At 45.9% G+C, this 27241-nt stretch overlaps 1 protein-coding gene across 1 annotated transcript; it reads right to left on the bottom strand.

Moving 5' to 3' along the window:
* Positions 1-9663: 9663 nt before the first annotated feature.
* LRRC58 (leucine rich repeat containing 58) lies at positions 9664-26708 on the bottom strand. Its single transcript, XM_005524025.3, has 4 exons — positions 26242-26708; positions 16982-17110; positions 15447-15724; positions 9664-13990 (listed from the first exon to the last, which is right to left on the bottom strand). Exons 1-4 carry the CDS (start codon positions 26691-26693, stop codon positions 13782-13784), a joined length of 1068 nt encoding a protein of 355 aa, XP_005524082.2. The 5' UTR covers positions 26694-26708; the 3' UTR covers positions 9664-13781.
* Between the last annotated feature and the right edge of the window lie 533 nt (positions 26709-27241).

Genomic DNA, 27241 nt, shown 5'->3' with positions numbered 1-27241 from the left:
TCAGGAGTTTCTGTTCTCCAGATCTCAGCAGCAGGGGCTTGGACTTTTTTCTACTTTCCTGAAATTTCTGAGGGCTTGAACAATCTTTTGCTGTTCCCACACCATCCTGTTGTCTTTCTGACACCTTCCAAACAATCTCTTCTAACCTCCTCTTCATTCCCCTTGACAGAAGGTCCCCATTACAACCACTTACCTTGATAGTGCAACTGGGAACATGTGTGGACTATTCTTACACAAAGAACTGCCCTCAGGGAGGTTCCCACTGCTCACTCTGTTCCTCCCAGTACATCCTGGAAGACTGTCCATTCAGATGATGAAATCTCTGCCAGGAGTAGTTAGGTGCAGCTGAGGACATGAGTATGAACTGGGTCACATTCTCTTTAATGCCCATTTTCCATGGCTCTGTGCTTTAAGAAAATTGTGCCATGGAAAATTTTGAGCCCAGTTAGTGCCTCTCCATCCAGGGCAAGTTAAAAACCCTTCCTTTGTAGTACAAAGTTCTGCATGCTTTCCAGATTTGAAGCGGTGTCTCAGAAAGATGATCTTTGTATGGTTGATGTGGACCCCACTGTTGCTAGACGGACAAGCCAAGATCTTAGGAGTGATCTAGGTGGAAAAAGAAATAGGAAAGAGTGGGGAAAACCAGGGGGATCAAGAATATGGTAGAAGAAAAGCACCATGTGAAGAAACGTGGCATGTGACCCACATCCCCTTGTAGCAGAAGCTACAGCACTTTGAACTTGTCTAGGGCAGGAAGATCAGCGTGGCTTCCACCATGCTTAGAACTGCAGCTCACTCCCACCAGTGAAAACTGGTTTGTTAGCAACACCCTGCTCATCCTGCCTGTCTCTTATGCAAAGTTAGGCTAATCCCAGAATCACCTGACAGGGGTCCAGGTCAGAAAGTCACAAGGGGCTGGGTTCTGAGACATGACCTCCTTCAAGATGCCATTTGGCAGCTCCCTGTAAAAGTGGAGGTGGTGCTCACCACTGGAAGAAAGGCTGGTCTGCTTCAACTCTCCCTAATCCTTTCTTGCTCCATCCATGAAGCCAATCTGTGGGGTGTTAGAAACTCTGTGTGTGAAGACTTTCTGCATCCTGCCAGTGGCAATGCTGGATGGGGACCAGCTGGATGGAGAAAACCCTCAGTCAGTCTGTCGGATGTGGGAGAGAGGCTGACAACCTTTTGTAAGCTGGTTTCCCACATGGTTTCTAATTATTGTTTTTTTGGGGGATAGCATCAAGGGGAAAACATGAGGTTATGAATTAGGTACTGTGGCAAGGGAAAGGGAGCCAGGGTAGAGCTTCTGAGAACGCAGCAGGATGATCCTGTGCCGCAGTGTGTGGGAATCAAGTGAGGCTGTGACCAAGCTATCTGGTGGAGGAGGCACCAAGCAGCTCTCTGGCTCTGACAAACAAGGGGGTGTTCACACAGATTTGGTCCTGGGACTCAGACACAAATGGCCTCATCTTTGATGACATCCTTTCCAAACAGTTAGGACCATCACTTCAAATGTCCCCCCATTCCTCTTTCTTCCCTCCACTTTGCATATGGAGCATGATGTCATAGGGTCTTCAATATCCCTTTGGTCAGCTGGGGTCACCTGTCCTGGCTGTATCTCCTCCCAACCCTCCAGGACCCCCCAGCCTGGCAGCATGAAAAGCAGGAAAAGCCTTGGTTCTGTGTAAGATCTGCTCAGCAATAACATCTCCATATTATCAACCCTGTGGACAGCACAAATTCAAAATACAGCCCCATACCAGTCACTGTGAAGAAACTTAACTCTACCCCAGCCAAAACCAGCACAAAGGGGAGAGAGAAACTTGGTGGATCATTCTTTCTCCCACATGGGGCAGGAGCACATGCACAGCTTTTATTAAATGTCAGCAAATCCCTCTTACAGGGTTGGGACCCGGCAGAATCATAACTTCATGGCAAAGCACAGGTTCTGCCGGTGGGAGCACCGGGCATCCTTGACTGAGCTGTCCACAGGTTGACAGGTTTTATTTACCATAATTATAAAAAATTGTGTAGGAGGGTGGGCAGGTGGGATGGAGAGAAGCAGAAGAAGAACTACACCGTTTTCTTCTTTTTTTTTTCCACTTGTATTTTCTGTTGGAGTCTTGGTTTTCATCAGTCCCTGTTTTTGGTGAGGGAGTAACAAAAGCCCTCCAAGGTTAGATGATGCTTTAGTGAAAGGCCATACCTGGTACCACACTTCAGAAAAACCTGCAGAGGTCCAAGCTCCTGAAGGACCAGCCAGGCTCTGCCCAAGTTCTAGTGTGTGCTGACACAGGAGACCAGGAGTTCAGCTAATTTTAGGTAAGGGACTGGTCATTCCAGATGCAGTCAGTAAGCTTGCCCACTCTTTCCTTTCATACTGAGTCTTAATGTAGGATTTTTATTAAATGTTTAGCATGAGCTGGATCCCAGAGGAAGCATTCAGCCTTTTTGATGCTAATCTGAACCACCAAAGCACTTAAGGTTCACTTGGTGCTGCCAGCAACACCCAGTGCCAGCAGTGATTAGTGGTCTCCTGGGAGGTATCTCAGCCTCTTAGGATTTGACAGGGAAACAATAAAGTTTGCAGTGGAGCTGAGTTTCAGCTGTGCCTATCTGCTAAATGACAAGTGGTAAATGATAGTTTCCTTCAATTGTAGCAGTCCATGACTACTCATGAAGTCATATAATGATCTCATCTCAGTTATTCACCATGTTCTTTCTTCTACCTGACACAGTGAAGATGCTTTTCTTTCTAACAGTAGAGAGCAAAACCAAACCCAAATCCCCATTAATACAGATATAATGCACATGCAGTGCACAACAGAAGCATCTCTTGTTTCTGGCTCTAGCTGCCACATCTGAAGTATTTTCCCATCTAAGAGCTGGAAAGACAGGCCACTGCCTTCCTTTTAAGGTGTTCCCATGTCACAGCAGGGGCCTGGTACTTGTCTTCCTGGATACTAAGCACTCTGCTGCCAGGTAAGGACTGTGCATCCCTGTTTCCAGATCCTCACAGACAATGCCCTCTTGCTCATGGCAGTCCTTAGAAACAAAGACTTCAGGCTGAGGCTGAAAACCATGTGGCACAGAGGGAGATGTTCATCACTCAAAATTAGTTTCTGATGCTGGTGGGAACGTGTTGAATGAGGAGGTTCCCACATCCATCCTGAATGGGCTATCCAGGGGCAGAGACCAGCTGTCTGTGTCCTTATCTGTCCCCGTGGGGACAGCTAGGAAGTGCTGGGGGCCAGGTGTGGAAGGTGGTTTTGGGGTCACTAGGAGGAAGAAGAGGAGGCACTAAGATGTGAGGGCAGAAGGCCACCAATGACTTGCACCAGTAAGCCCTGTAGAAAAACATGTCCATGAGAGTGGGCTCCGAGGCATAGTGGATGTCTGTGCTGGCTGCCAGAGAAGGGGCTGCTCTGTGAGGAATGGAAGGGAAAAGGGTTACCAGGGGGCTATGGAAAAATCCTTGTGCAGAAGGAAGAACAAGAAGACAGGAAGGAGGTGCTGTGTGGAGCCAAATGGGAGTAAAGATAAGCCAGTAATGCTGAAAAGCTGAACCAGTCTGCTAAATCAGTGCAAAGCCTTGGCTTTCACAAGGACAGCACTGCAGACTTCAGAGACAAAGGCAGAAGGGGTTATGAGAAACAGAGCCAGGAAGTGGAAGTTACCACCATCTGTGTTTGGGCATCCATAATGTCAAGAATAACTTAGGAAGTTAAAAGCCAGGAGCCCGTCAGCTGAACCAAACAAGAAAAGTAGAGCAGGAACAGGAGAGATGACAACTGAGAAACAAGCCTGGCATGCAAGGAAATGCTTGTTTCTTTTCTCTGTAAAAGCTGGGACAAACAAATTTCAGAAACAGAACTACCATTCCATTAAAGTGCAACACCCAATTTAATAACCATCAAAGTACACCTTACCCTTGGTGGATGCTGATCTAAATATGCCCACATTTTACAAGTCACTTGATAGACCTTCCATGGCCTTTAAAGCTATTTTGAGTCAAGGACATGTACCTGAAAAATCACAGACCTTTAGTACAGAATTTTTAACTAAGCTGTGAAGCACTTTGATCAATAAGCTCACTGCTTTGTTGCCACTAAGAAATTCAAAGCAGCAACTTCTGATTGCTTTACCCCAACATGTAGAATCTGAGATGGGAAAATATTGTACAACTCACAAGAGTTTTCTGCTTATTGTCCTTTAAAGGGATTATAATCACAGGCTTCATAGGATGACACACACCACCCTCAAGTTGTGAACTCAGTTTCTCTGAAGGTTCTGAAAGCCCATTCATCATGAGCTGCTTTAAAAATAAAAGAAACACACCTTTCTTTTCTTAAAAAGAAATTGAAAAAATGGATGCCTTTGAAAAAGTTTGACTGCATGTTTGCCAATGAAATTTGCATGAAGAAGACACTTGTTGCTGAATAAAAGATTGTAAAGACGAGACATTTGTCAGCTTTTTCCACCCTGGAGAATTCTGAAGAAAAATTAATGACAAAAGTAACAGGACTTACAAGTATGAAAAGGTTGTTACTGTAAAAAGAAAGGAGAGAAGAGGGAAGGAAATGGCTGGGCTGCCACGTACAGCTCAACAGTCACATGGAAAGCTCTCAGATCTGGGATGTTCAGGCACGTTATGACAAGGAGAAAACACAGGCAAGGGAGGATGTTTTTATCACCGTAGCCGGGAGTGCCAGCATTGATGTCCTCTCATGAAACAGCAGCTCAGCTTCTGCAATGGTTAGTTAAACCCAAGGATGTACCAGGTTTCTGGGAAGCAGGCTTGGGAAAATACATTATGCTGGCACCTGGAGCAGTAGCAAAAAATGACTGGAACAGCCCTTTCAACTGTCATTCCAGCCTTTCTGTTGCCAGGCTATTACTCTGGACTTCAGGGATGAATGCACTGAATGAGCAAAGTTACTGCAGACCCATGGACAACTCCTGTGCTTGCCTGGACCAAGACTATAACCAAATAAAGTTGTCTGCAGAGCCTGTGGAAGGACAAAAAGCTTTTCTGCTGGCGATGAACCAGCCATCACCCTAAAGATTTGCTGGGTCATTGTAACCATCAACCTCCTATCCCAGACATCACTGGAGGATTCATCTGTTGGTGCATTAATGAATGTGAAAGGATTATTTCCATATTCCAACATATCTATCCATAGAAAAAGCAACATGTGTTATCTTTACATGTGACAAAATACGTTCTGCTCTATCCAAAGGCCATTTGTCACACCACTGTTGCTGTTTAGTCATGTCAGACCAGGGTGTCATTTTGTCATGTCAAATTATCATCAGGCTTCACCTTTGGCCACAGAAATCTGGGGACAACACCATGATGGTTTAAAAAGTATCATGTGAGACACCCTCATTAGACACTTTTGATGTGTGGAATGGTGTAGAAGGCATATTTATTGAAAAGCTGTCTGAAGAGGGAGTGGCATTCAGAAAATGCCATTAAAGAGGATGTTTCCTGCTTGCTCACCTGGTACAGAAACCACCTTCAGAGCCCATGATGGATGGCATAGATCACCTTTGGTGTTCTCCTTTTGCCAGGAGACTACAAATGATGTTGGAAGGTGTTCTCTGTCAGAACACCCTTTGTTCAGAAGCTGGTGTTGGGTTTGAGGAATTACCCTGGGGTCAATCTTATTTCATAATGTGAATCCCCAAAAACTTAGATAACTGGCAGCGTGACACAGAAGTGACATTTTTGCCACCCATTTTCAGTATGCTTCTCAAAGGGAGTCACTTTGGAGGGGCAGATCTGTGACTGTGGAAGCAAAGCTCCTGTAACAACCCAGAGCAGAAGCAGGCACCACTGGTGAACCTCTTTCTCCAAGAGAAATGATCTTTTCAATACAAAAACTCAACTACATAACGGCAAAGGCATCTGCCATTCCCCAATCCTAAGGAGGCACCTCACATGAGCCTCCCTTGGACCATGCATGGATGGGCCCTTTTGACATCCTTACCAGCAGCCAGGCCAGCTCTTAGGAGAACTTGTTTTTGGGCCAGCCACCTGCAGCATCAGCAGCAATTACAGTAACACCCCCTCTCTCCTTGCACAGGCCCTTTTCCAGGCTGTCGGTGGAAGACAAGCCCTGCTAATCCCCTCCTGTGCAAATGGCATTTATGTGCAACTGGTGCAGGTAAACTAGCACAAGCTCAGGCTCCTCCTTGCCGCAGGAACACGCTGCTGGCCCTGGGAGACGCCCTGCCTTTGCCCTCTTTCCTGTGGGGAATTCACTAGCCACAATGCCCTGCTTGAAGTGGGAGCAGGAATATACCCCATCAGGGCTTTGCCAGCCACTATTAATGCAGATGGTATTTACAGCAATAAACCAAAGCAGATGCAATAAACCAAAGCAGATACCTTATTCACGCAAAGTTTAAATGTAACAATGCCCACAGCCCTCCATCAAGAGATGTGGAAGCAAATAGGATGCTCCTGGACATGCTGCACAGTGGTTTTCTTCTTCATGGCCCACAGTTATAGGGACCTCTGAGCACAGGGTTGAAAATACCACACCTGGTATATACACACCTGGTGGATGCCAGCTGTCAGCTCTCAGTCAAGGGTAGTTTTTGCCTCCCAAGGCCATCCTTCTCCCCTCCATATACACACCAAACAAAATCGGTTTTCCTAGAAGCACTTTGAAGTGTTTCTAGGCAGGATTCTTGAAGGGCTGTGTGTAGGGCTAGGGACGAGCCGTGGCCAGGCACCAGTGTGGGCTTTCCCTACAACCATGGCAAAGGGTCATCTCTGAACAGGTTTTTCAAAGTGCAAGGCAGCCAGATGGGGTTGCAAGTTGTGAAAGACCAACATAAAGTTTCAGACATTCCTGGACCATTTCAAAACGTGTTTTGACGAGCCCAGTTGCATGGGGTTTTCTGCAAGGCCTTTTATGATTATATCTCTCAGCAGAAGACTCAGGACTGCTTTAAAGAAAGAAAAACAAACAAAAAGATGCAATTTAACTCCAAATACCTGAAGAGAATAAGTAGGGAACCCAACTTTGGAAAACACACTGCAGTGTTTATTTGAAGATAAAAACCACTGCTGCAAACCACTCGGGTCTGATTTAGATTACAAGGGGTGTTTGTTTATAAAAAAGCAAAGGGATGTTTTAAAGTCTTCCAGCAAGGCCCTTTCAGCAGTGCTCCTCACAACAGAAACAAAGTGCTGGGTTCAGCCAGTGCTTTCACCAGGCCCCCTGTGCCTGTGGGGAGGTTTTATAAGCAGGGGTTGAGTTGAGGGCCCTCTGAGGGAGAGCAGGAGAATACACAGGGAAACAAAGTGCTGTCCTGAGTGGCCCAGAGGGATCCTCTGCCAAGGAAGTACAAGACTTGCAGTGACCCGTTAACCTGATGAAAAGGATTTCTCCAAAAGGACAGATTTACCCCAGCCTTCAAGAAATACCCAGCATGTTTGAAGCAGAGGGTTATTGTTAAGGGAAAAGCAAGGTCCCTGATTTCTAGATCCAGGTCCCCATCCATATTCTACGCCATTCCCATGAAATGCCAGTTTGGTCAAGATTTGTTCAGTGTTACCCTGCTCACAAAGAGCATCTGTTAGGTCACCTACACCCATCACAGGGTTCCTGAGGAACCACAGGCTGCCCTCCCGAGTCAACAAATAGCTTTTGCAAAGCAAGGCTTTAGAGCAACCACGTAACATTGGCTGGCAAAAAGGACATTGCTCAATATTGTGCATGTGTGCTACACTAACTTTTGCTAGGGATGCCAGGAACACCAGGTATTACTGAAGAACATTTTTCCACAATGGCATTTTCCTATCCATTTCCAAAGCTCTAAGGCTGAAATTTACTCTTTCAGGGACAACCCCCAAACAAAACAATGTTGTGCATTTCATGCATGTCCTTTCACCAGCAGTAAATGTCTGTGTCCTTGCAGATGCAATGGGTGACATGCTGACCTGCTGGGCTCGCTCTGTGACCCCCTACCCACAGCTAAGCTATCATCCAGATAAAGGGTTTGTTTGCCCTCCCAACTCACCTGTTCATCAGTGCCCAAGTCAAGCTCAGGCAAGGACGCTGTCACACTCTGGTCTGTCTCATCCCCTTACAGAAGGAGTGACAGAACTCAATGAAATAATTTATTTGGCAACACAATGGTCTTCAGAGGTGTGTAAAATGGCAGCCAGCCTTCTGGACACTCTGGTGAAAGGGTAATATTTGGGATAAATATACAACTCACTTACCAGTACTAACTTTGGATCCTGCTTTTTCCATGGAGTCAAGAAGGGGTTACAGACAGGGCATGTGGACAGCACTCTGAAAATACCTTCATCCTTTACCACTCTGAGAGTATCTTTGAGCTGCTACCAGTAAGTCCCAGGCCAGGACAAAGAGACACCCTGCCCTTCTTCAATGTAGCGCTTGGACTGTGTCCCAAATTATTTTTTTTTAAACATGGGCAACTGCAACTCACAACCTTAGTGCAGAGAAAAAGGTGTATACATTCAGCTCTAGCTGTCTTGATCACCTAAGGCAGCATGTCTGAGTAAGGGAAGTATGGCTCTGCTTTATGATGACGCACTTCCAATGCATCAACATAACGCTTCCCTTTAGATCTGTGCAACTGCATGAGCCTAAAATGTCAATGTGGCATTCTGAGCATCTGGTTCAGCCATCTACATTACTCACATTTCCTCTACGCTCTTCCTGCTGTTTTAGTGCTAAAGGCAGAAGAGAGGGTCTGAGAGCCAAGATTTACTCCTAAAGACTAAAATGTGGGCAACTCATGTCAGGAATCATCACTTCAAGGATTTTGTTTCCAAATATAAGGCAGGCATTAAGAAGGCAAAGAAAAGGCTATTCTTAAATTTGTTAACAAAAAGGAGTAAGAATATTCTCATCCTGGCTATTGCTGCAAGGTCACTGCACTTGTCTGTACTTTATGTTACTCAAAATGGAGCTGCTGCATAATTTGAGAGGTTTTTCCTTACAAATGAAGTGGAACCATCTCTGAAATAGCTCCTGCTGAAGTTAATACCAAGTCATTCTTGTTTCCCACTGTCCCATTTTCCAATACATCCCATTTCTGCACTGACAACTGGTAATTGCATGGCAGGATCTGAAACATTTTGGCAATAGATCACAAAACTCTTCAGGATGTAGGAGGAAACATGGGATTACTCAAGAAATGGGAACACATTAGCCAGTTAACACGATCAGAAAATTAGCATTCAAAAAGTCATTTACAGGTTTCAAGGTTAGCATAATAAGAGGGATACAATTCATGAAGTTTAGAACTGTTGTTTCTTATTGCTGGACAACTCCACCATGACACCACCCACTCTTGTTTGGTATTTATCCTGTCTGTGAGTTACTTCTGCCTTTGAACTGTGGAGCAAATCTCTGCAACAGTCTTCCAGAAGTAAAACAAGGTCTGGTTCTGTAACACACACTGGTCTGTCAACAGCAGGCTCCAAGTGCCAGGAGTTTCAGCAGTCCCTTTGGAAGTCTCACCTACTCTTGGTTTTACCCAGCACAGATCAAATCCCATCAACTCCCAGACCATGTCCAGCCCCATTTTAATGCTTCCAACCCTACAAGAGTTCTGTCTGCAGAAACACCAGAACTGAGATGTCGGAAAATAATGGACAGACAACAGCAGAAATAATGTTTTTGTAGGTTTAGTGTTTGCAATTTGTTTTACAGTTTATAATGAAATACTGTTAGAGATAGTCTACATTCATATGTTTCAGGCAAAATACAGTTTTAAAATCGTAAGGCACTTTAAGATGTCATAAAACAAGTGCTTAAATAAAAATTCAACAAGAGGACTGGATGAGAACCCTTTCTACCCTTAGTGTTCTGGTCAGTAAATGATCAATTCTCTAGTCAGGCAAGCAAGTGAAATAATCAATAGAAAGGTTTCCAAGACAGAGTTACTGCTGTATTAGTGTGCACTCTGGAGCAGTCCATTTGAAGTGTCTTCAGTTGGGGAGGGAGGGCATGCTGTGAATAAGATACATTAAAATAGTTCTTTGAACTGGGCAACAAAGATGCATTGCAAGGATTAAGTTTCATTACTTTCATTGGATTAAATTCCTTCCATTCATTATTGCCAACAAGAGTAAGGAACAAAAAAGGAGTTGGTTCTCCTCTCCCTCCCCCCCAGTCCCATTATAATTCAACAGAAGATTTCAAAGACTTAAGATGACCAGGACAGAAGCCCATGAAAAACTGCATCTGGCCACTTCAGAGTACGTTTAAATATTCATTACGGACTTCCTCAGGTCTCACCTCTTATTAAAGAAAGACAAACATAAAAGAATTGGCAACTGTCTAAGTTGCTTCCCATCAAATTGATATTTTGCTTCTATTTAACACAACCCCACTGTTCCCATCAAGTACCTGCATTCAGAAACACACCAGCAGCTCTCCTTGGCAGAAGCTTGGTGTGGCAGGGGATGAACGCAGGCAGGGCCCCAGGCCCCACAGGGAAGAACGAATGAGCAACTTTGCTTAACACACTTGTGTCTCAGCTTAAGAACAGCTTCAAAAGCTGGTCATGCTGGGCTGCTGTAGCAACAAGGGGGCTGATACCAAAACACTGACTGAAGACTCCACTTGAAGATGCATCTTTAGGAGCCGAAATCTGCTAAAAACTGACAGAAAACAAACAAACTGACAGTGGCAAAAACACTGCCTACTTCTCAAGGCCCCTGAGAAGGGGATGGCAGAAACTAGTGCCTATCATCCATCTGTGTATTTTCAAGTTGTGTCTCCCCTATTTCATTGCCCAGTACATTTTCAAGTCTTTAGAGGCCAACAATTGCTGAAAAACAACTCACAGGGGCTCAATGTGTTAGGCACTGCAGTATATATCTGCATCCCTAGTCCTCTCAAAACTACCTCAGAGGGAAAAAGACCTCAAACCCAAACAACCATTTGTTTTCCCTACAAGTTCTTGATTGTTTTAAATTCTGACCTCCTTGAATTGCACTTTAAAGCCCAGCAGCAAAAAGAAAACTCGGTAGCTATATTCAGGAATATATATATATAAAATTTTTAAGAGACATTTTATCAAGTCTAAAAATACATAGGTATCAATTGCATAAGCTGTCAAGTTTTGACCTGGCTACAGTGAAGAATCTGTGAAAAAAAAAGGATTACCCTAATAGACCATATAATATCTGGGCAGAAGTGGGATGCCTGTTCAGTTAGGAAAGAAACTGCGGTTAAGGATCGAGCTAAGTTAGAACCAGCCACCACTGGTCTGAACTCATCACACACAGAGGCGCTACTGTGCAGACAGGAACTCTGATGAAATCTAGCTTTGTGAAGTGAAAAAATGCATGACTTCAAGGTAGCTGCTGCTAAAGACAGGAAAGAAAGGTGGTACCTCATGGCCCTGAGCTCAAAAGATCTGGAGATCTCAACTTGTGTGGCTCACTTTTGCTGGCAAGAGAGTCAAGCTCTAGATCACTCTGTTGATTGCTACAGTTATACCAGCAGGCAAGTGAAAATTGTGGCTCTGGAATCATCTTACTGTCATTCAGCATTGCTGTGACATGTTTACTTGAGACAGCAAGAAGCATCTGAAAGAGGAGATGAATAGAACAGGCCACTCACTGGTTGCAATTTCACTAACAGCATGCAGTTGGTTTCTTTCGAAACCTGTAGGTTCTTCTTCCCAAGCAAACTTCATAGAATATGCTAAAGTGACATCCAGTTGCTTGGCACATACACCTCATTGTGTCTTAAAAATATACTTTAGATAAAATTATTTGGAAAGGCATAGAGCACTTGCAATTAATTCCTTGTGGATCAATGCACATGGAGAATCACATGTGTGTGAGGGAACTAAGTTGCAATGATTAACAATGGACAGGGTACTATGTTACTATCAGATAATTTCTTTCAAATTCCAGTTCTTTCCAAGGGAAACTGGGAAAATAAAGAGTTCTGTCAAGGAAATGCAAGGCAAGAAATTCAACCTGCACACCGAGACAGACTGGAACATACAAAGTTTCACAGACCTTGTTCTTCAGGTCACATGAAAGCAAAAATTGTAGTCTAATTAAAAAAAAAATCACTAAAGCTAGTTACAAAGAGCAGAATTATCAAAGTGCTTTAATACATAAAGTGTCAAACATAATTAAACAGGACCTTTAACACAGAGCTGCCATAAGATGTTCAAATAGGTACAAGTGTTTTCTGAATGCAGAAGAGAAGCACAGGTTTTCAAATTACCCTGTAGGGCCAAAGTGGGTTAAGAAAGTTATTCTTGTTCATTTCAGCTTCTTAACATGACGGTTTTGCTCTGTTCATGCATTCAAAGGCACAGTTGGATTTGCTCTATCAGAAACTGCATCAAAAGGACTGTTTAGCATGAAATATTAATGAAGGGGCAGCTCTCACTGAGTGAAGCATGCAACAGCCTCATAAAGTAGATTTATTGATACCTGTCAATTTGTAATATTAGTTTTATCAGGTATTTCTTGATGCTTAAAAATTCTGAGCTATTTTCTGCACCTTTCCTTTAAACATAGTTTAAGATAACTGAGTGTGTTATTTGAACCATCAACAGACTTCCAAAGCTATTGCAACAAGAGCAAATGCAAACAAATAAATAAGGAAGACGTTTCAAAAGCACCTCGTGCAAGAAGCCCAGATAACATGCCTTTGCCTCCCTACCAGCTTTTCCTCTCCTGTTAGGAATCAGGAAAAAAGACATTCTCCAAAGCACTTCTCTGGGTACTTTCAATTCACTGAGCTGCTATGTACCTTAGGTACATGACCTTAAAGATGGAAAGTAACTCTACCGAGCACAGCACAGCAAACTGCAGTGGGAAAATGCGGCTGTTTATAAAGAAAAAATATCAGTCAGGACCTTTCCTGCAATTCACAACTGTAAAAGCAAATTTGCTCCAGTAAGCTGAGACTCAAAAGTATGACACAGAGCATCACATCTGGTCCCTTGCACAGGCCACAGGTCTGATGTAATACCAATTATAACAGAACAACTTGTCTGTTTTCTGAAGGCACTATAAAGACAGCAGCACTTCAGGTGTAATGGGAAGAGGGAGGAGGAGGAGGAAAAATAACAAATACTGTTAGAAGGAGACACTAAGAGCAGCTTAGTATAACAAGGGAGAAAAAGGTTGGCTCAGTTCTATGACGGCTATGACATCTTTAACAGTACAGAAACCCTACACCTCTAGGCAAAGGAAGAGTAACCAGAGTTTGGAAAAAATCTAGTCCTGAATAAAAAATAATTCAACTTTCATTTTCAGTGGATGGGTGTTAAATCTGTAACTGAGATCAAAGGAGACAGAAAGGAATCAAACTGCTATATAAAACACTGGGGTCCAGACATACTCACATGGCATCATTAACCTGTTTCTGATTTACCACAGTGTTAAAGGATCTGGACAGTCTCCTTTGCTCTCCAGGATGACTGAAGTCCAGTCAAGTTTCATATATTAAAATCCTTCTGAATCCGCCAGTGAGAACAAATCCCTCTCCCAGCCCCTGGGAGGAAGGGGGGTGCCTCCCAGCCAGGAGACATTTCTAACAACCCCAGGCAACCTACAGGCAGCACGTTACTGAGTTAGATCTCCTAAGCAGCACTGCACCAAGCAAGTCCAGGCTTGCTAAGATGTTCTGTCCCTGCATGGACTTGAGGACAATTTCTCATGAGCCCTTCAGGCCAGGGGCTTATGCTTCACCATTCCATTATTGCTTTTCAAATCCATTTTCCTTCCCGTCTTCCCCTCTGGCTGCCCGTTATCCCAGAAGGACTTTCTGCATCCTGTGTGCAGCGACGCTGGCTTCATCCTCCGAGTCAGACTCACTCTGGGAAGTGGAGCTCTGGGAGGCAGAGCTGAAGGGAGTGGAGCACTCTGGGGAGCACAGGTAGTGCATCAGCGGGAGCCGATACTTCCCACAGAAGTCAACAAACTTGATCTGTCTGACGCAGCTGTCAAAGTACACACCTGTGAGGGAGAGGGAACGGAAAAACATGAGACCCTGTGCCCAGAGACCTGCAAACTACAGGGCTCTTGTGCCTGGAGCATATGGCTTGAATTAGAATTTAGCTGGCACTGCACTGGATGGAAGAGCACGAGGGCTATTGGTGGAAGGGACCAGGATACTTCTGAAAATGTGCAATTTCTTTTTCAGTAAAAAACTCCCGTGAAACTGTATTTGGTAGGTGATTCATAACAGCACACTCTTCACGTGAAGACACAGGGCAGTTACTTCCAAATAACACGGCAATTTCTTCTAACCATTAGGGAGAATGGCTGGGAATTTGCAAACTTCTTAAATGTCAAATGAATTAATGCACTCTATTTTCAAACTTGTAAAACCTCTTCTACCAGCTAGTAAAAACGCATTCACAAATAGACCTTCACAGCTCTACTTTTCTTCTGCTTGAGTGAAGCCACCATGCTGAGCTTGGATGCTACTTTCCATGGCAACAGTCTTGCTGTAACACACAATTATGTTCTCTTCCTGTCACAGCAAGTGATTTTAGATGCTGACATTTTCAGAAGTTTCCAGCAGTGTTTTAAGTCCTAGCTGGTCAGGAGTAAGCTTTTCTCCTGCAGTGCTAGAGCAATGCTGCAGTACTGTGCGAGTTCCTAAGGCATAGTGAAAAAGCAGAAAACCAATCCACTGTTATCCAAACTGTGCAATACTCTTAAAAAAAGAAACTTTTCTTTCCCTCCAAATCTATGTCCCAACCCTTCCATCTTTGTTTATGGAGAATGCTTTGATACTGTCCTGTAAGAAGGTAACAGCTTGCGTTATGACTACAGGGTAGATACTAATTAATAATTTTTTTTCCTCCTTAATCTTCTAAATGCTAAATGTGCAGGTAATTTACACTGGTTAAAGATTAAGCATTGAGCCAAATTAAACCCTATATATTCCAGGCTGTTTATTATAAAGTCCTCTCCTTCCAAGAACTACAGGCTAGTGGTCCCAAGCTAGAGCTAAACAAGTTGCTGTTGGTAACTGCTAAGCACTAGAGCCACTCACCTTTTTTCCACCCAGAAATGATGCTCACCATTTCAGCAAGAGTGTGGGCAAAAGTTCTGCTGTCCATTACTTGCTCTGAGCTATTTCAGGGCAAATGGATCGGAAACTTCAGATGATAAAACCACAGTGGAGTGCTGGGATGAGCTACAAAGACTCTGACACAAGTGCTGTCTTACATTCCCATGCAAATCCAGTAAACCAGTGCTACAACTCTGAATACTGTTCCTAACTGAACAAGGCTCCTTAAAGACAAGTTTCCAGGAGACCTGGAGCCAGGACAATACAGCCAGAATGTGGCTGCAGTAAATAACACTTTGAACCTGAGTGAGCTTATAAAGTCAGGGCAAGTCGGAGGGAAAGGAATCCATCAGGTAAGAGCAGGAAGCAGAGCTGTAAAGGTGAACTTACCCCCGCATTTAGGATTGGGGCAGTTGCTGGCCAAGCTCAGGTACCGGACAAGACTGTCTGGGAGATCGCTGGGAGCGTAGGGAACATTGCGAGTTTTCACTGTGCGTCCAGCCAGCTCCTGAAGGCTCGGGGGATTGTAGGTCAGGTCACGCACAAAGCGCACCACCAGCGGGTTCCCACGCAAGCTCAGCTCTTCGAGGTGAACCAAGTTAAGGATCTCTCGGGGAAGGTAAGTCAGCAGGTTATTGTGCAGGCTAAGGGAACGCAGGGAATGCAGCCTAAGGATGGAGATGGAGATCCTGTCAAGATGTGCGAGCAAAATTGCCCCACAGCTGCATTAAGCGGTACTCTCCCTGCTCCCACCAATTTTTTTTTCTTTGGCTTTTCTCCCTTTTAAAACATAAATTGATGATAAAAGAACTGCTCTTACTCCAGTACACACAATGCACTAAAAGTCAGCTCAGCACCAGAATACCTGCTAAAGAAACATAGTCTCAAACATGCCGCTATCCCTCCCGGTATTCCCCACACAGACCCCCCAAAAAAAGGTAGAACAAAAGTGTATAAAAACTGAGTGCTTTCAGGGGACATCACGTTTCCTTGTACGGAGGGCATGCATCAGGAACAGTCCCATGCAGTACTCTGAATAAGTCACCTGCTCTGCCTCATGCATTATAGATGATTGCTGGGAGGCAGCCAGCCCTGGAAAGCCCCATGTTTTCATTGCTTGCGGCTGCACCACCTCGCGCTGATACCACCAGATCTGAGTGAGGTCAGGCTAGGCCAGCAGCGGCACAGGGGACAAGCAATTTTTGCTTTTGGACGAGGCTTTCCCCTCTCAGGAAGCACAAAGAAATGCTCCAGCACAGCATCCAGGGCTGCTCCCAAACTTGTAAAAGTTACAAGACAACGTACTTTAAGAATAATCCCACTACACCATCAAATTCCAGCTTGGAGAACTCCATGCTCAGTTGTTTTTAGGGTTACAGCTACACCTCCCATGTTCCTTAGGTTACACATACAAAACTGCAGTGTCCTCTTTCCCCCCATTACGAACAGGTAAAGCAATAACCTAGCCATTAACACTGTACTGTAGGATCACACAAATACTCTGAGATCCTAAGGTAAGGAATGCCAAGGGAACGGTACCAGACAAAAGTACACATAAAAAGGTTTTGGGTGAAAGGCAAAACCCACCAAGCACTCATTACTAATAAAACAGTACCATTCTCACCTCTTAAGGTAGCAATTTATCTTTTCTGAGTTGCCCAGGTACTTTTCAGGGTCCTCTATACAAATCTAATAATTCACTCTAAGGTGCAATCTTAGTGATGGTTTTTAACATAACCCTTTCATTGAGTTTTCCAGATCATATATTCATGGTCTGCCTGCAGTGCACCATGCCAAGGACATTCTTTTTCAAATCCAGACACATTAACAAACTAAAGGACAAATAAGTCCTCCCTATTTTCTTCACAGAAGGAAAAGTTCAAAGAGTTAATTACAGCTGGTGGTTGATGACAGTAAATACTCACTGTGCCAGCTGAGGTGGAATGCTCTGGATCTTGTTGTCACACAGAACTAGATACCTTAGAGAAGGCAGTTTGGCTAATTCAGGTGGAATTGCTGTAATGAAATTCCCTCCAAGGTACAGAAACTCTAAACTGAAAAACAGAAGAGGAAAGAGTGCATTATTTCATTAATTTCAAGTTTCATTTAATACCTAGGTTTTCACAGCTGCTATATTTCTTAAAGGAAACTGACAGATGATTACCTATGAGATAATTTGCTGAGAGCAAGAAAAAAAAAGCTGAGTTGCACATCAAAATTACAACAGAGCTGCTGTTTCACAATAGATAATGTTGAGATTTTACCTCCAGACTCCTGCAGTCACCATTCCACCTGCAGGTAGGCACCAGACAACTGTGTATTCCTACACCAACCCCTTATGCAAAGCTCCTGCTCCTATTTCCAAGGATGTGCAGCCTGCACACACAGAGTCTGCCACAGATCCTGTTGCAGCCAGTGGAAGCTCTCAGTTTCAGCAGGAGTGAAGCACGAGCGCAGTGTTTCTCCCTGGAAATCCTGGCCCTGCACCAGCACTAGTCGCTCTTTGTGGAATCACCTGACTCCTCGGTGACTAACTGGAACCTTTCAGCATTAGTCAGAGGCAGCCAGTCCCCCTTTGATACAATTCACACACCAACACCACAGCTGCAACAGCACCGAGTGCACCTAAGTCACACGGGTACACACTTTCTCAAAGAGATTGATTTCACTGCTCTGAAGTCATGAAGCCCAAAGCTACCAGAAACCATAGCTGGGCTTCACTGCAGTTTGGGCCCAAATAAAAGAATCGCTGGATGTCCTGTGAAAAATCAGTGGATCGGAGGCAGGAACAGAGAGAGGCGCTAGATCCCTTCTGGCAGGTGGATGCTGTGCATCTCTGCCCTTCTAGGAAGAAAAATTGGCAAGCATTTGTCTCTGACATAATAGCCTCAAGTCCCCATTCCATAGATTCAAGTAGCTTTCTTTCCCTGTTCTCAGATGTTGTCTGAAAGAGGAACAAAGGCAGGCTCAGTTTGGGTACTTCTTGCTAATCACAGCCCAGCCAAGACGTTTTCCCATGTTTGAAAAAGGTGGATCCCATAGTCCTGGTTCAGTATCTCCAACACACTCTCAGGTTACCTAACTATAATGCACCTTGGCCTTCTCTAATCCAGCAAGCATTGCCCACAGGCCAGGGAAAGTGAACTCATCCAGGCTCCATCAGCCTTTCTTTAAGTATAGGTTATAACTTCCTTGGAGTAGGAGACACCTTCATCTCACCCCAGCAATGAGAAATGCCATGGATACAACTGGCACAGAAACACAGGAACAGAGCACCCAAGGGACACGGTGGTCCACCCAGACAAGGTCTGAGCCCTGAAACTGTGCCACAGCATACGTGGAGCACAGAGTAGTTCCCCCGAGACTTCCCCTGGGATGGAGCAGAACAGCAGAGAGAGTCTATTTCACTCAGTTCTTGAAAGAAACTTGAACCCCAGAGATCCAATGACAGCAACTGCTTGGGCTACAGAGGCCACTACTGCAGCACAAATGCACGTGCCCAACAGCAAAGGACAGAATGACAGACCTTTGCAACACACATGCTTGCAGGCTCAGCTTTCCCTGGATTCCCTTGTATTTCTGGAGTATGTCAAAGGCAAGCTAAATAATCGAAATTGGGCAAAGTGGACAGAAAATTAAGCCTTAAACTGAATTTGATTATATGGAAGGCAGTAACTACAGACCAAGTGGGACAGCACATTTGGAGGTTGCTCTGAATGTGCAAGAAAATGCACAGTGAAAAACCACCACAAATTGCCACAGCTTCAAAGTAACCTTAACCTCTCTTCTACTCAGACAACCTGTATGTTGAGGAGTGGGGGGAGGAGGAAGGCTGCTGTGCAGAGACCATGTCAAGGAGAGATTATTTTTAATTAACTTTTGATCCACTAACAAAGCCCTGAGTTTTTTAAATTCCTCCTTCAAACGTCCATTGTCTCCTGAGGTGGATTTAGGCTGCTTGGCTCTCCCTAGGGACTTAACTGCTAAGTATACAGTTCCATACAATTCCTAACTCCATACCATTGCTGGAGCCCACACCAAAAGCTGTTGGGCAAGGGAATTCTAGCAATGTGGATTTCAGTATTTAAACAAGGTTTAGATGTGTACAAGTTTGCACTTCTAGGAAAAGCGAGTAATTACCTCCTCATCCTTTGTGTTTGAGGACACTAATGCCTGCAAAGTGACATGGCATAAAAACACCTCCTAACATGGAAGAAGAGGGCAGGTGTTATACAGTAAAAATGTTTTGCAGTATCATTTCAAGCCATAAAATGCATATGTTTCAAGAGCAGCCTACTGTTCAAACTGTGTGTGCAAAAAAACTGCCTACAAACTTCTTACAGCTTCAAATCAGTTCTTTGTAAAGCCCATAATGAGAACACTTAGTCATACCAGGAAGGATATAAAGACCTAACATCAGAATACAAACTGTCTCTAACTAAAAACCCACTAAATAAGATAACTCCTTCACTGGCAACAAAATGCTTCTTAAAAAATGTTTTCTTTTTACTCATCTTCTGAATCACCTTTTTGGGGTCAGTAGACTAAAAATTCATGGGGCCCAGTCTAGTATAGCAAATTCAGAATTTACACATCAACTTATGGTATTAATTAGATGATTAATTTATTAAAAAACTACAGGGAGGAGGTTCTGAAGCTACAAAGGAACTTATTTAAAACATAGGCAAGATATTCTTATAGCTTCCACTGAAACATTGCTCAGCAGGAAAACAAAATCCGTAACTCCCATCCCTCAAAGTACAATTTGCTAGGAAGAAGGATCTAGCCTAGTCTTGGCTAAGCAAGGTGAAGAAATTAACAGCAGCCATTTCTGCATCAAAATAAAGCGCCAAGAACGGTATGAACAAAGCTAATCACAGTACAGGAAAGGATTTTCAAGAGGCACAACCCTTTTATCAAGAGCTCTGAGCACAGCACTGGGATGCAGTTTGCTCCCAGCTCATCTGCTGCTGGCCTGATTCTCATGTCACACTCATACTAAGCCTGTATCTGAAGGCAAAGCTGATGCTGGCTCTCGAGTTGTCCTACTCAGGGCAGGGCAGTTTGCTGCTTGGTAAGACAAGCAAAGGCACTGCTCAGCTCTGCCCTCTTCACACAAGAGCCTGCAAGTAAGGCAATCAACATTCACCCAGCACGAGGATCACAGCAAGGATGGCACTGAGCTTAGTGAATGCTTCTAACTAACCTTTCACACTTAGACCTAGTCCTTCTGACAATCATTAATCTGTACAGTCATTTTGATTGATCAGCTAAGGTCTTGTGAACTGCTGTGTACACAGAGGTAGAAGAGGATTTTTTTCCACACTTGCAAAAGTCCAGAATCTTCAAAAAGCCAGAGATCAACTATCATCAAACATAAGCTCAGTTCCAATTTTTTGAGTTAGAATGAGTGATTTACTTTCAACCTGCCACACAGACTCCAGCTGACTGAATTTCAAGAGGGGAAAAACACTAACAAAATCAATCTCAACAGAATCTGAAAAAAACCCCAACAACCATGTGACAGAGTTAATAATGAGGGTTGACACTTTCTTTCCTGCCTTTTAGCAATGTTGACAAATACACCTGTAAAAGGCCAGAACCCCTTTCAGCCTCACAACTAGCAGTCCTCTGCTCAGCATGACCAGTCTTAATCGCTGAGCCCATCATGTGGTGCTCCTCTCTCACACCACTGGGCTGTAGGGTGGCAATGAAAATAGGCAATACTTTTACGTACTAGGAAAGGAGTGGAGAAATGCTCAAACAACTATGATCAATTCAGGGAGTGGCAGCAAAGTTTAATATGCAAAGAGACTGTACCTTCTTGCTTGAGTATGTCCTTGATGTTTTCAGGTCATCATCTAGCACAAACCAAATCCAAAGCCCCCAAACACTGAGTAAATAAGAAGAGCCACTCTAAGCAGTAGAGGTACTTTTCATACCCTATCAATTACCACAGCACTGCTGCAGTCATATTTCAAGAGGATAATATCTTCAGGCATAGGAGATACTCAAATTTTCAATCCACCCTGTTTCCCCACAGATGCTTCTTTGGATAAAATTTAACAGCTGACATCAAACAGATGCATCTAAATAGGTAATATAAAAAAACCCAAACCAAAACGGTGCCTGAAATAGCTCCGGGTCTTTTTAAGATAAACTTTTTAGCAAGAAATTTCCAGGGCAGTTTTGAGGCTCATGCAAGGGAGGAATTTCAAAGCAGCCCACAATACACTCCTGTTAACCCTGTTCTACGATTTGCTAATTCCTGAGAGAACTGCATAGCCTTTGCTGACACGCAAATTTAAGATCAAACAGTCGTCTGAACACTATTTGCAAAACGTTTGAAGAGGGGAAGAAGAAGGGAGACAGCAAGCAGATTTCCTAATGCTGTATCTTTATCAAAGCTCTGCTTGCCCTTTTTCCCACACTAACAGCTGTCCTTAAGCGTATGCTTGTCTAACATGCTTAATACTACCCACGAATGAAAGCAATTGCTCTGGTTTTCAACACATCTAAGCCTTTACACAAACCTTGCATGAATCCAGTTAGTCGTTTGAGGTCTTTGATCCCAGCCCTCGTACAACCGGGCTTTATTAGAGGAATACCTGTAAGAAGGAAAGGAATACACACGGGTCTTTTCCAAGCTCTGCCTGCTCCTGGTGCTCTACAGAGCATGAGAGTATTCACTTAGGAGAGTATGACTAAACTCAAAATTCCCATGGGAAACTTGAAGTATCAGCTGCATTTAGTTAAGCCCTTGAGAATTATTCATTTTGCAGGACACTTACAGGACCTTTCCCCAGGCCTGCACACTGATCAGGGCAAACCTTGCACCCTTTAAGCCAAAACTCAGCTGAACTATGAAGATCAGAGCAATGTTCTACCAGATTTACACTAGAGATTTTGTGCCAGGATGGGCACAAGTAGATGGCCACATTTCTGGCTCACCAGCTGTAACACACCTTGCCCCACAGTGCATCCCCAGTTGGATCAGCAGAGGGAGGATATACAGAACCAATGCAGCAGTGGGATCTCTATGCAGATCACAGCTCAGGAGCTGCTGAGGGCTGTGAATTGAGTCTGAGAGAGAGTGACCGACCATAACATCTCCCACTGAAAACACAGCAAGGTCAGCAGGGAGAACTACAGAGAAGATAACACCTGTGTCTGCCTATGCTAAACTCGCATTTTATCTGGCAACAAACAGGAAAGCAATGCAAAGAAGGCTGCTCTCACACATCTGGTGCTTTCCTCACTCTAAATTCACAGCAAGAGCCAATGCTCAGGTCTTGCACTGTACTGACACACCAGCTGACAGGAACTGGGCATGTTGAGCATACAGAAGCACCTGGCACGGCCTCAACATGATCAAGAAAAAGCCCTCAGCATGGTCAATACATGCATTTCTCAGAAACACACGAGGCTATTGATGGTCACACTCGATGCTTACAGTGGAACTACAATGAAAGAGCACTGACTTTTCCTAATGGAAAACATGAAGCAAAAGCTATTCATCCCTGGTGCCAGCTTGCTATGATCAGCATCATCCTACTGCCATCACCAGAGCAATCAGGATCACACACTTATGAAGCCATGCAAAGGAAATGTCAAGTATATTAGTGGTCCTTCCACAGCAACAGCAGATAACAAATAAACAGGAACACAGCATTCACTTTTCACGCAGGATCTTACACTGCACACAAAACACTTGTGTGGGCAAGGATGGGGCAAATGGCTGAAGCCAGAAGGAGGAAGACAAGACTTCTTATCACCAAGTTCATTAACTTGCCACGTCACCAGGTACATGCCAGGGAAAAGTTTCTGCATAATATGCTTGACCCAAATACTGCCTGTGTGAAGTGGTGGATTTATTATATTCCTGTGAGTAACAACACATGGCACACACCTCCGGTTCCAGGACCTTTGCATTCGTAGTCACCAGCATGTTCCTTTCCCTTTGGCAGCACAGACCCATCAGCTTTTTATACTTTATAAAAAGCTATATACTATATACTGCTGAATTCCTGGCCTTCACTAAAATTGACATGCTGTCCCTTCAAAAACTAAACCAGGAAACTAAGGGGTGCAGAGGAAAGACATAAAGGTTAGTTATCAAGAGTATTTAAAAAAAAATAAATAAAATCTCATCACAGTTCAGACATTCCCTGGAAATCTAATAAGCATTTCTAGATTTCTGCTACTCTGGTCTGCTCTATAATCAGTGACTGGAGCAAATGGGAAGCTGCCAGGGTCACGTGAAGAGAACTGCTGGTCTCAGGAACTCTAGTAGCAGCAGGAGGAACTTGACCAGTCAGAGTGCTGTCTGCACTCCCCTGTGATCTCAGAGCCCCTAAGATAAAATTATTTTTATGAGATATTGTACATGGAAAAAGGGTCTTGGCTTGTCAGCAACAGCAAGACTGGCATTTGCAGACTGAGCTGTGAGGTCAATAGAAGCCACAACACCAGGTCCCACCTCCAACTTCTAGAGCTCAGAAACTAACAGAGGTCTCTGTGCTGCTGTGCTGTAACAGCTGGCTCTGCTCTGTCCTTGCTCAGGCTCATTTTACCCACTTCCACAATAAGCACACTCACACTGAGGACACCTCTCTCGTCAGCAGGTAGAAGCAGAGTCTGGCAGCAATTTCTCTCCAGAATGCACCTTCTATGTTTTTGGCAAGGGTCACTGCTTATCTGGGTCCCAATGAACAGATTCAGGATTCCCTCTGGAGGAACAACACATTATAAAGTGTTGTTTTCTCCCAGTGCTGGCAAAGCTGTGTGCAGTTCCCTTTTATTACTTAAGCAGACACAGATACAGAAGTCACTGAAGGCAGAGTGGTAAAGAAGCTGACATTCCTGGTGGGGCACAGATTTGCTATCTTGAGCTAAAGTTCAATTATATCATGTTGACATGTTAGCAGAAGTTCAGTGAGGTAGCAGTGGTGATGTAGGCAGCAGACAGAAGCTGTGTCAAAGTGTAACTTTTCCACCCAACACATCACTTCGCAATGAGGAACAGAGAGTTCGACAGCTTTGACTACATTTGCTCTCTCCAAATTCTCCCTCTGGGGGTTCGGGAATGACCAGTCCAAAAAAAGCTGCAGGACAGGACAACAAGGAGCCCTGCTTCAGGCCAGGTCAGAGGAACAAAGCAAGTGATAGAGATGCAGCATGGAGCACAGGTCACAGCCTGCTCAGGCACCATGCATGGTGCCACACAGCCCAGTACCTTCCTAGGGACATCACAGAAGACAAGCAGGGCTGAGGTTTGCTTTCTTGGGGAAAAATGAAAGAAAAGAGAGAGAAAAAACCACACAACCCACAGAGACCATATAAACAGCAGCAGGGAGCCTCTGACTAAGAGGTGGGAGCAATAATCAGATCCCAAACACATCCTGGATGCTATCAGACATGCTATGGAGACAGTGTGGATCATCTTCCTCATGCAACTACCCTCCTCCACTGGCCTCCTCTCCCTTGCCTCATTTCCTTTTTCATTCCTGAAGCATCTGTTCCCAGACAGAAAAAACCCTGAGCTTCCTCTTCCTTATGACAGCCCCAACCCAGGATATATCTCAACTCTGCCAAGAAGGATATGGACATTCTCCATCACTCAAAATGTCTCCTAGCATCTCTCAGCCCAGAGAGCTTAACCCAGCTTAACCCAGAATTGCTCCAAATCCTTAACAGGTACATGCTATGCCACCTGGACAAAAGCTGCAAACCCAACTGTATTATACTGCAGCAGACAAAACCGTTCCCCACCAGCACTCAAACTGTTCTGGTACCTTCCACCTACCCCCACGGGAGACATCACTCCACACAGAACTTGTGCTCTCCTCTGTGCTTCCACTGGATAGAGCTCTGCTGAGCCATCAGAGTGAATTCAGGTATTTAGGGTCAAGGGTGCTGGAATTTGCATAAGAGAGGCTCTCTGGCAAATCGCTTGGCAAAGAGCTGGAGCAAACAATGTTTAGATGTCTTAGCAGAGAGCCACACAGAGGCCAGCCTGAGGCTTGGGAATCCAGCAGAACACACTGAGGTGCCTGTGTCACTTCCTGCTTGCTCAGGAAGACAACAGGCCTCAGGAGTACCCAGCCCATGCAGGCAGCCAATACCCAGTGCTGTCTAGGGCCTGTTCCCACCTCATCACTGCTCCCCGTTGCTGTGATTGAGACCTAAGTTTCTGTATGACCGGCCCACGGTGGCCAGATACAGCCCCAGAGCCAGATGTACCACTGTACCTGAACACAGCCTGGGGATCCATGCTTCGGGTCTGTCGGTACCTGTCAAATCTACACGGGTCGGTGGGCTGAGAGAAACACCACAAAACCTCATCCACGACAGCAAGCCTCCAGTGAGACCACAGCTGTATGGGCAGAAAGGCCTTGTTGTTTGCACAAGCCACAAACACATCTTTTATCCTCCTGACCAACCCATGGCGCAGCCGTGAGCTGCAGGACACAGGGGGTTTATCTCGCTGTCACCCGGAGATGTGCATGAGAGGAAAACCATGGAGAGCCTTCCTCATGCCAACACTCAGACCAACCACACCACCACCAGGAGAGCAGCTCTGCACTAGGTGCACAGGGGCTGCCAGGGCAGTCCAGGGACTGGGCAGTGCCAAGAGTCACCCAGTTTGTGAGCACAGCAGGCCCGTCGTCACCTGAACAATACACCGGATTGGTTGGGTTGGAAGGGACCACAGCAGGGCCTCTGTTCCAACCTCCCTGCTCAAGCAGGGTCATCCTAGAGCACATGGCACAGAATTGTGCCCACTGGAACACCTCTGGTTAGGGAGACTCCACAACCACTCTGGGCAAGTCTGTTCCAGTGGTTGGTCACCTCCACAGAAAAGTTCTCCCTCCTGTTTAGGAGGAACTTCCTGTGCATCATCATTTTCTGCCTGCTGCCTCTTGTCCTATTGCGTGGCACCACCAAGAGCCTGCCTTTATCCTCAACACCCACCCTTTAGATATTTTTATATATGTGGATGAGGTAAATAGCATCCTGGAGTTTTGGTAACTCAACATGACGAAGAGGAAGAGCCACATTCGCGGCAGCAGTGCTTGGAGACTACCTGAGGCTGGAGAGAACTGACCCCCCGAGGAGGAACGTGGCAGAAAACCCTGCTGGGCTTGCCGGGGCGGTCCCTGTTCCCGCGGGGCCCGTCCCTCACCTGCGGAGCTCCTGGATGTCGGGCGGGATGCTGTGGAGCCGGTTGCCGCCGAGGCTGAGGCTGCGCAGCCCGCGGACCTGCAGCAGCTCGGGCGGCACCTCGGAGAAGTGGTTCCCGCTGAGGTTGAGGACGCGGAGGGAGCGGGCGAGCGGCGCCTGCCCCAACCCCTTGGGCAGCGAGCCGGGCCCGCCGAGCCGATTGTTCTTGGCCAGCAACGTGTGGAGGCACGGCAGGGACAGCAGCTCCGCGCCCATCTCCGCCAGCCCCGTCCCGCTCACGTCCAGCACCTCCAGCGCCGGGAACCACTGCGACAGCCCGGCGGGCAGCGGGCCCGACAGCCGCCGCGGCGACAGCACCAGCCGCCGGGCCTCCGCGCTGCGCCGCGCCGACAGCTCCGCCGCCAGCGCCGGCTCGGACTCGGGCTCCGGCTCGGGCTCCGGCTCGGGCTCCATCGCCAGCTCCGGTCCCGGCTCCAGCTCGGGGCCCTCCCCGCTCGCCGCCGCCGCCATCCCGCCCGCACGGACTGACGGCCCCGCGCGTCACCCCCAGCCCTGCGCGCCTCGCCCCGCCCCGGAACCTGCATAGCCCCGCCGCCCCCCGCGTCATGCTCGATCCCGGGCGCGCCCCCGGCCGAGGCCACAGCGGCCGGAGAGAGGCGAGCGCTTATGCAGGTTGCGGGGCTCCTGCGGGTGGGCGGCGGAGGGAGAGGGGGCGTTCGGCGGCCCCTGAACGAGCACGGGAGGGCGGCGTGCAGGCGGGGCTGGAGGCGGCCCCGCGGCTGCCCCGGTCCCGCTGCTCGCCCCGGGTACCGCCACAGTCCGAACCCGGTGGGCCTGATGCGGAACCGCCGGCTGGAAGTGCCACCTGCTCCGTGCCAAGTGTATTACACCGAGCTCGGGACACCGGAGCTGCTAAGTGTTAAATTAAACCATATCCTTTCCTCTGCCCCTTTTGGTCATCCTCGGAGCCCGAAGGAGGGGTGCTGCCTGAGCCCGTGTGC

This window comes from Pseudopodoces humilis, chromosome 2 (assembly GCF_049639895.1).
Source record: "Pseudopodoces humilis isolate 2021_Gansu_Grassland_sample_001 chromosome 2, ASM4963989v1, whole genome shotgun sequence".
In the NCBI taxonomy this organism is placed as follows: Eukaryota; Metazoa; Chordata; class Aves; order Passeriformes; family Paridae; genus Pseudopodoces; species Pseudopodoces humilis.
Note: the sequence above shows the minus strand (reverse complement) of the source record. Positions and strands in the feature narration are given on the sequence as shown.

Excerpts from the sequence above, each read along its gene's own strand:
- LRRC58 (XM_005524025.3), bottom strand. The coding sequence starts at position 26,693 with ATGGAGCCCGAGCCGGAGCCCGAGCCGGAGCCCGAGTCCGAGCCGGCG. Across the intron at positions 17,111-26,241 it reads GACATCCAGGAGCTCCGCAG|TTTAGAGTTTCTGTACCTTG; the intron begins GTGAGGGACGGG and ends TCTGTTTTTCAG. Across the intron at positions 15,725-16,981 it reads ATTCCACCTCAGCTGGCACA|GCTGCATTCCCTGCGTTCCC; the intron begins GTGAGTATTTAC and ends CTCCATCCTTAG.